Source organism: Dipodomys ordii, unplaced genomic scaffold, assembly GCF_000151885.1.
Source record: "Dipodomys ordii isolate 6190 unplaced genomic scaffold, Dord_2.0 Scaffold131, whole genome shotgun sequence".
NCBI lineage: Eukaryota > Metazoa > Chordata > Mammalia > Rodentia > Heteromyidae > Dipodomys > Dipodomys ordii.
This window is the reverse complement of record NW_012267347.1, coordinates 1,023,799-1,033,147: the sequence shown is the minus strand read 5'-3', so window position 1 is coordinate 1,033,147 and position 9,349 is coordinate 1,023,799. Positions and strand designations below refer to the sequence as shown.

Here is a 9,349-nt window from a genome sequence, read left to right as displayed (position 1 = left end):
CGTGAGACTCCTATCTGCAATAAACCACCAGAAAACCATAAGTGGCACTGTAGCTCAAGTGGTAGAGCGCTCGCTTTCAGCTGAAGAGCTGAGGGACAGCGCCCAGGCCCAGAGTTCAAGCCCCACGACCGACAAAAAGAAAGAAACAAAAAATGAGTGGGGGGACAAAGAAAAAAAGACATATATTCATTACCTGACTTATGTACCTGTAACCTCTTTGTACATCATCTTTATAATAATAAAATAAGCATTCATTACAAAACTTTCCTTTTGACATTCTAAAATGAAAGTCGACATGGTATTTCCCAATTCCAAGGCTATTATCTGACACACTCATCAAAAGTGGCTGAGTGACAAACTATTCTCAAATCTGCAGAAGCCATGAATCATGCATCCTCAGGGCCTTTAACCCATATCTGTCCCACCTGTCCTCCAACCCTAACACAGAACTGTAAACATTAAAAATCTCAATCTCGGGGCTGAGAAGGTGGCTCAGTGGTAGAGCGCTTGCCTTGCACGCAAGAGGCCCTGGGTTCGATTCCTCAATACCACATAAGCAAAAAAAAAGCTGGAAATGGCGCTGTGGTTCAAGTGGTAGAGCACTAGCCTTGAGCTGAAGAGCTCAGGGACAGCGCCCAGGCCCAGAGTTCAGGCCCACAACCGACAAAAAAAAAATCTCAGTTTCACTGAACCATTTAATAATCACCTCTTTTATGTCCATGTGGACGTTATTGCCTCTGGGGGAGGGGAGGACATACTGGTGTGTATTCTTCAACTAATGGTTTAATTTTTCTTCCTTTTTAGATCCTTAATAGAAAACACAATTCCGTTAGGGATTTCTAGATAGGAATACAAAATATATCAAAGTAGAACCTACCATCTTCCAAAGTAATAAGCAAAATCAAACACAGAATACCCTTATTTGCCTTCTTACAATTTAGACTAGGTACTGGACATGGTGGTACACACCTGTAATATCAATACTCAGAAGGCTAAGGCAGGAGACTTATGAGTTCAAGGCCAGCCCAAACTAGTGAACAGCCTGCCTCAAATAGATTTGGGGGCTGGGAAGGTGGCTCAGTGGTAGAGTGCTTGCCTTGCATGCATGAGGCCCTGGGTTTGATTCCTCAGCACCACATAAGCACAAAGAAAAAAGCCAGAAGTGGTGCTGTGGCTCAAGTGGTAGAGCGCTAGTCTTGAGCTGAAGAGCTGAGGGACAGCACCCAGGCCCAGAGTTCAGACCCCACGACCGGACCCAAATAAATAAATAAATAAATAGATTTGGGGAAATATGGTAGATGGAAAATTGAAATTTAAAGACACAAAAGGGTCCCCATGGGAAGACAATGAAAGCAATGAGAATCAGGCCAATATTGCTAATTCCTAGTCTAAACTACTATTAAAGTAATTCAAGTAACTTGAAGTTCCCCTTTCCCACCTACTGCTGTCAATACAGCAGTTTTTCCTATAGTCACTGGTGGGAGGGTGGGCACTTTCTCTTTTTACTTGGTGGAATGGGCCAAACAGAACCCCTAAGCAAGGAGCTGGGAAGGTGGCTCAGTGGTAGAGCACTTGCCTTGCATGCATAAGGCCCTGGGTTCAATTCCTCAGCACCACATAAGCAGGGAGTGGTGCTGTGGCTCAAGTGGTAGAGCACTAGCCTTGAGCTGAAGAGCTGAGGGACAGTGCCCAGGCCCAGCGTTCAGGCCCCAGGACCGGACCCAAAAAAAAAAAAGAACCCCTAAGCATCCTGGGTGCTATCTTACAACAGAGGAAGGTCTGGCCTTGCTTTAGGAGGTTCTGGAACAAGCTCTGCCTTGAGTAAGAACCAAGAAGCAGCTAGGCACCAGTGGCCCAGGCCTGTAATTCTAGCTACACAGAAGGCAGCTCAGGAAGTAAAGTCTGTGAGACTCTTTATCTCTCCAAACCACCAAAAAGCCAGAAGTAGAGTTATGGCTCAAGTGGTAGAGTGCTAGCCTTGAATAAAAAAGCTGGGAACAGTGCCTAAGCCCTGAGTTCAAGCCTCAAGATTGGCACAAAAAAGAGGGGGCAGGAAGAAGCAGCATGGGGAGACAGGACAGGAACCTTGGAAGTAGTCTCAGGTTGCTAGGAAGTCAGGCAGATTGGGGGGAGGAGGGCCACTACTGATCTTGAACTCAGGATCTGGGAGATGACCCTTAGCTTCTTTGCTCAAAGCTGTGCTCTACCACTTTAGCCACAACTCCACTTTCAGCTTTTTTGGTGGTTAACTGGAGCTAAGATTCTCATGGACTTTTCTGCCCATGCTGGCTTCAAACTGTGATCCTCAGATCACAGCCTCCTAATTAGTTAGAATTACAGATATGAGCCACTAGCACTTAGGAAGATATTTTGTTTGTACAAAGGAGCCCAAGAGACCCCCAGAGACCTCATTTCCCAAACTCCCCACAAAAGAAAGCTTTGACAAACCAAGTTTTTATTTCCAACAACATCCAGCTAATACAAACACACAGAAACTCAAGCTCATCAAAGAGCTAAGAAGCCCTCTAACACACAACCCAATTTCAGCTAAGACCACACACACACACATACACACACAGACCACACACTCACGCAGCTCAGCAAAGAGCCAAGAGTAATACATACATCCCCCCCACAGACATCTCAAAAGGGTCTGTCTAGTTGTTCCAGCCAAAGAAAGGCTGATGGCTACCCACTTCAGCTTTTTCTTTACTTTGGTGGTTTGAAAGCTTCTTTGCTCCTCATCTCCTTAAAGTTGACCATGCTTTCCCATGTTCCTATGGACAGCAGTCTGCTTGTGTTCAGGAAGATGGAGCAGAAGATTCCTCGTGTTGCTCTTCATGGAGAGATGGAAGAGTGGGCTCCAGAGATGGAAGAGACAATGTCGTCACCAAACACTTCAACCGCTCTTCTCTGGAGAACAGCCCTGTACACCAGTCCTCATTATGGGAGGAGAGAGCCTAGCAATTAGGCTCAAAATCCTTATTTAATGGCCACTACAGACCAAGTAGTGGTTTTCTTACTGTCTACAGGCACACCCAGAACTCCTGCCTGATCCCTCATGGGGATGGGGGAATGGGCATTTTGAACAAGTCTCAGACCACTCAGCAGTGGGAGAAAGAAGAAAGGCACCCATTGCTGATGTTATTAAAATCACATCCTAACTAAGATAAAGTGGGGATGGGGTTCTTAAGGACATTGAAGGCATCCTGTGAAGGCACTGACATCTGGTAGCACCTGAGTGTGACAAGTAGAGATGAGCCCAACTGGGTCACACCAGGAAGGATGAGGTCTGTTTGAACTCCCCCTGGGGAAATAAGAAAATATCCAGTCAACTCAATGGTGGTCTGTAACTAATAAACCCTAAGAAACACATATAATAAACACAGCCTAGAAATCCTTTGGCTTTAGGCAGGGCCTCCCTTCCCCAGGGCAAGCAAACTCACATCACTTCGAGCACTTGGTTGGCTGTAAATCACCTTCTTGGTGGAAGCCCTGTAGACAAGCCAGAAGATGGAGGTGCTTAGACCCCTAGGTGTCCATTAATCCGCCTTGTCAATCCTAGAGGCCAGAACTAAGAACTTTTATAAAAGTTAAGAGTGTTCAATAGGAAAAGTGTGAATAGAGGAAGACAAAACAAACTCAGGATCACCAAGAACAGAAATCCAGCTGGGCACCGATGGCTCATGCCTATAAGCCTAGCCACTCAAGGACACTAAGATATGGTGATCTTGATTCAAAGCCAACTTAGGAAGACAAATCTAGAGGGAGATTCTTTTTTTTTTTTTGTCGGTTGTGGGCCTGAACTCTGGGCCTGCACACTGTCCCTCAGCTCTTCAGCTCAACGCGAGTGCTCTACCGCTTGAGCCACAGCACCACTTCCAACTTTTTCTGCTTATGTGGTGCTGAGGAATCAAACTCAGGGCCTCATGCATGCAAGGCAAGCACCCTACCACTGAGTCACCTTCCCAGCCTTAGAGCAAGAGTCGTATTTCCAACTAATCAGAAAGAAGCAAGAAGCAAAGCTGTGGTTCAAGTGGTAGAGCATCAGCCTTGAGCAAAAAAAAAAGCTAAAGGACAGAGCCCAGACCCTGAGTTCAAGCCCCAGTATAGCAAGAAAAAAGAAAAAAAGAATAGAAATCAGCTCCACCTCCAATCCCCCCACACGAGGAGACCACATCCCAATTTCAAACCAGAGATCCATGTTCTTATCTTCAAAGAACCCCAGAGCAGCAGCTCACTCACCCTTTTTTTGCTCCTGAAAGAGAGGGGGGAAAAAAAGAGACCATTTTAGCAGTACAGAATACATCATCCCATGGATAGGTGGGAGAACTGATAGGTGGCACTTAATACAGGCTTGATCAAGTCATCTGTGTTCCCTGGGAAGAGGGTGCCAGCACACAGGACACAGTATTGCGGAGCATATTCAAATATACCCATAAGCCAGGCACCGGTAGCTCATGCCTGTAATCCTAGCTACTCAGGAGGCTGAGATCTGAGGATCGCAGTTCAAAGTCAGCCTAGGCATGTAAGTCTGTGAGATTTTTATCTCCAATGAACCAATAGAAAACCAAAAGTGGTCTTGTGTCTCAAGTGGTAGAGCCTTGAGCTGAAGAGCTCAGGGACAGCATCCAGGCCCAGAGTTCAAGCCCCATGACTGACAAAAAAAAGTACCCATAAACCATGCCCTGAACTGGACAATACAAAGGAAGGCCACCATGGGCAAATACTTACTGTAAAAGTAGCCTCGGCTATAGGCAAACCAGATACCAAAAATCAAGACTCCAAGAAGAATCAGTGTCACTAGGACAGCTGCCACGATGCCCCCCACATTCAGTTCCACTGTGAGACACAAAGAAGATGTCAGGGCCCTCGATGCTAGTGGCAGGATGAAAAGCAATCCCAATGCCACCCAGCTCTGACTGCAAGTCCCTCCACACCGTCCCTCACCTGCTTCCATGTGTGAACTGTCCGACAGCATGGCTACCCCGTAGCCATTGCGTGCCTCACACTTGTATTCTCCGGTATCAGAGGCCGTTACAGGATCAAAGATCTGGAGGGAAAGAAAAATAGGCCTTTTGCCTCAAGAAGCCAAGAATCTATCTTTTATGTCTCCTGATCCTAAGTCCACGTTCACTTTGTTGCTTGTTCCTCCTCCTTAACTTCAGGGGCTCTAAATGTATGCCTTCCCAACTTTCCACCTTCCCTTCATTCGTACCAGCTCCCCTGTCTCGGGATTCAGGGTGTAGGAGGAATTGCTAAAGGCTCGGTTCTGGGCGGGATCCACAGGCATGCGAACGCCATTCCTGAACCAGTAGTATTGAGAAGGCGGGGATCCATCTTGTTCTGAGCAGGTTAGCACAGCCCGGTTCCCGATGGTGGCAGAGGAGGGGACGTCTAATGTAGGCTTGGATGGAGGCACTAGGAAAGTAGAGAAGAAGGCACTGAACACATGGGCAAAGAGTGTTGCATAAGTCACAGACTAGGATAACACTGTATTTAATGAGCTCTAAAAATCCATTCAGCTAGTTGGACACTAGTGGCTCACACCTGTAATCCTAGCTACTCAGGAGACTGAGACAATCATAGTTCGAAATCAGCCTGGGGAGGAAAATTTATGAGACCCTTATCTCCAATAAACTAATCTATATCTCCAATAAACTAGGAAATGGCACTATTCCTCAGGACCAGCACAAAAAAAGAATCCACCCACCCCCTCACTTCACTTTTTTTTTTTTTAATGCTAGTGCTAGGGCACTATCCCTGAACTTTTTCTCACAAGGCTAGTGCTGTACTACATGAGCCACAGCTCCACTTCTGACTTGTTGATGATTAACTAGAGCTGAAATTCTCACTGACAGGTAATGTCTAGGCTGGCTTCAGTCATCCTCAGATCTCAGCCTGCTGAGTATCTAGGATTACAGGCATGAGCCACCTGCACCAAGCTAAGCATTTATTTATGTATTTGTCCTTACTCCTTAGTTCCAGTTACCCAGGTTGTCACTCCCTGGCTGTGACTCGAAACACTTTCTATTTGCAAGCATTCTCATCATCAAGGAGCTCTAAGCTTAGCAAAGTCTGCTACAAGTTGGCAGTGCTGGGGTTTAAACTCAGAACTTCATTTGCTCAGCTTGCTTGCTTGGCTGGTGCTCTAGCACTTCATCCAAGTCTCCAGACTAGCTTTTTGCTGGTTATTTTGGAGATAGAGACATGTAGACTTTTCTGCCCAGGCTAGCTTTGAACTGCAATCCACTAGATCTCAGCCTGAGTATTTAGAATTATAGACATGAGCCACTAGCACCCAGCTGCTATAGGCTTTTTTTTTTAAAGGGAAGCAACCTAGGCTAGGCCCACACAGAAGTCAGATGACACCTACCAACCACAAGGAGCTGGATGGTGACTTCCCCATAGTTATTGCCATTGTCTTCAGTGACCATACAAGTATACATCCCACTGTCTTTCCGGGTCACAGATTTAAAGGTGATGCCAGTCGGTGAGAAGGTAACTCGGTCCTCATAGGAAGCTACCAGAAGGAAGCAGTGGCAAAGCCAGGGTGAACTAGAGAGCTAAGAGACACTGATGAAAGTGATACCCAGGGTACAAGGGTGTTCCCCCTGCACAGGAAGGGAATGGGGAACTGGTGGGAGGCCTGAGCAGCCAGGGTGTGTGCCCCACCCCTGGAATCCAGGTGAGGAGAACAGCCCCACAATCGAACAAGCAGGAAGGAAGAAGGGAAACTCACCTGTGATCTTGCTGTTATAGCAAATTAGCCTGGTGGTGTCACCTTGGACAAACTTCCACTCCACACGGGGGTTGGAGAACCCAGAGTAGGAGCAGGACAACTTGACCGCTGTCCACAGGATCAAAAATGAGAGGGAAGAAGGAGCAGCCCAAACGCCAGACTGGGCTGCCTGTTCTTCCTGCCCCCTCCCCCATAGGTCTGGCACCTGCCTGCCCTCACATCCACCCTGGTCCACCCTGCCTGCCCTCCACAGTCCCAGCCCACTCACAGTTATTTTGAGGAACTCGAACTAAGGTTTCAGACGTGTACACTGTACCCTTGCTGAGCACCAGGGGATCTGAAGAGAAGAAAAGAGGATCCCATTAAAAGGGGACAGAGTCTACCATAGAGAGGGAACAGTCCCAGCAAAAGGGGCTGAAATCCTAATGGTGAAGACAGCAGAGCCTCTCCCAACTTAGTTCTCATACTCTCTGGCTGTTATCCTGAAAATCTTCTTAAAATGTGACCAACGGTGAACAAATGCAGCAGTGGTTCTCACTAGACACTATGCTGAAAATGAACTAAACAACTTGTGGGTGGGGATGGAAGGGAAAAACTGGGAGACAGCAAGGGAAGGGTGACATCCAAAAGGAAATGTACTCATTGCCTGACTAATGTAACTGTAACTCCTCTGTACCTCATCTTTATAATTACAATAAAAAATAAACATTCAAAAAAACAGTTTGGGGCTGGAAAGGTGGTTCATTGGTAGAGTGCTTGCCTTGCATGCATGAGGCCCTGGGTTCCATTCCTCAGCACCACATAAGCAGAAAAGCCGAAGTAGCTCTGTGGCTCAAGTGGTATAATGCTAGCCTTGAGCTGAAGATTTGGGGGACAGTGCCCAGGCCCAGAGTTCAAGCCCCAGGACTGACCCAAAAAAAAGTTTGGTTACTCATGCCTACCTACTCAGTAATAATGAGGTCTGAGGATCTCGATTTCCAGCCAGGGCAAGTCCATCAGACTCTTATCTCCACGTAACCAGCAAAAAGCAATGGTTCAAGTGGTAGAGCACTAGCCTTAAGTGAAAAAGCACAGAAATGGTGGGACAAAGGTCTAAACTAAGTCAGCAGTGATACCCACTAGACATGACATTGAAAATGAACAACGTGGGGGAGAGTGAGATCAGGAAGGAAAAAACTGGGAGAAAAGGAGGGAAGTGGAGAAATGTACTCATTGCCTGACCTATGTAACTTAACCCCTCTGTAGATCACCTTCACAATAAAAATTTAAAAATTAAAATTAAAAAGTATTTTATAATAGTATGGCAGGCCAATATACTACTATCAATGGAAACAAGACACTGCTTTCAAATTTGCATTCTTTCATTTTGCATTGTTTCCACTATAGCTTCAGTAATCGAATTAAATTCCTGTTATTCAAGGGCAGCTTCCAGAAAGACACTCAATGGTTTTGAGAAAGCTTCTAGTCAAGACAGTCCTGGAAGGAAGCCAACAAGCTGATGGCAAGGTGAGGAGGGGAGGGAGGACCTGTAATGAGAATAATAATAATTCTTGACATTTGTGGAACATTTGGTACTTTTTAAAGTATTTTCACATACATTACATTTTTTTGATCCTTGGAACAAGCATGAATATCAGCAGGACAAGTATTATTATCCTAATGTCACACAAGGAACTGAAAATACAGGAAGTAAAGAACCATGCTTAAGTGCTGGGAAGGTGGCTCAGTGGTAGAGTGCTTGCCTTGCTTGCCTGAGGCCCTGGGTTTGATTCCTCAGCACCACATAAGCAAAAAGAAAAAAAGCCGGAAGTGGCACTGTGACTCAAGTGGTAGAGTGCTAGCCTTGAGCTGAAAAGCTGAGGGACAGCGCCCAGGCCCAGAGTTCAGGCCCCACTATCGGACCCAAAAAAAAAAAAAAGATCCATGCTTTAGATCCCACAGCTGGCTCTGAGCTGGGGCTTGGATCATCCCATTGGAATCTTCTACCTTTCAAATGGAGAAAGAAGGTGATATAGGATGGGGGCAAACTGTGAGAATCAGAAGGCCAAATAAGTAATGGGGGCAGGGCGCAAGACAGAATGATACATCACCGAAGTAAAAGAGGCCCAAATCTGCCAGTTAAAACTAGTGATAGAAGTCAGCACCATGGCTCACACTTGTAATCACAGATAAAGGAAGCAGAGATCTAGAGGATCACAGCTCAAGACCAGTCCAGGTAGTTAGCTGGGAGCCGTGCTGTGGTCCCAGCTGTGAATGAGCACAGGAGACTAAAATAAGAGGATCATTGTGCAGACCAGGCCCCAGGGAAAAATCACCAAAGATTAAAAGATAATACAGTAATAACCTAAAGAAAAACAGGGCTATAGGTATGGCTCAAATGGCAGAGTGCCACTAACAAGCTGAAGGCCCGAAGGTTCAAAATCCCAGTACTAGTCAGGCACAAGAGGTTCATGCTTGTAATTCTAGCTAGTCAGGAGGCTAAGACCCAGAGGACTGAGGCTGGAAGCCAGACCAAGCAGAAAAGTCTGAAAGATTCCATCTTTAATTAACCAGAAAAATGCTAGACTCAAGTAGTAGAATTTTCAACAAGAATCAGGCTCTGGTACA

The 9,349-nt window shown here is 46.1% G+C and overlaps 1 protein-coding gene across 1 annotated transcript in view; it reads right to left on the bottom strand.

The window, feature by feature from the left end:
- Nucleotides 1-2,438: 2,438 nt before the first annotated feature.
- Nucleotides 2,439-9,349, bottom strand: part of F11r (F11 receptor) — a 26,128-nt gene continuing 19,217 nt past the window's right edge. The window contains exons 2-10 of the mRNA XM_013030524.1: nucleotides 7,011-7,079; nucleotides 6,743-6,850; nucleotides 6,377-6,523; nucleotides 5,219-5,421; nucleotides 4,951-5,053; nucleotides 4,735-4,842; nucleotides 4,246-4,258; nucleotides 3,447-3,495; nucleotides 2,439-3,307 (exon numbers count right to left, since the gene is read on the bottom strand). Of these exons, the coding sequence (XP_012885978.1) occupies nucleotides 3,272-3,307; nucleotides 3,447-3,495; nucleotides 4,246-4,258; nucleotides 4,735-4,842; nucleotides 4,951-5,053; nucleotides 5,219-5,421; nucleotides 6,377-6,523; nucleotides 6,743-6,850; nucleotides 7,011-7,079 (836 nt within the window). The 3' untranslated portion in view covers nucleotides 2,439-3,271. The remainder of the gene's footprint in view (nucleotides 3,308-3,446; nucleotides 3,496-4,245; nucleotides 4,259-4,734; nucleotides 4,843-4,950; nucleotides 5,054-5,218; nucleotides 5,422-6,376; nucleotides 6,524-6,742; nucleotides 6,851-7,010; nucleotides 7,080-9,349) is intronic.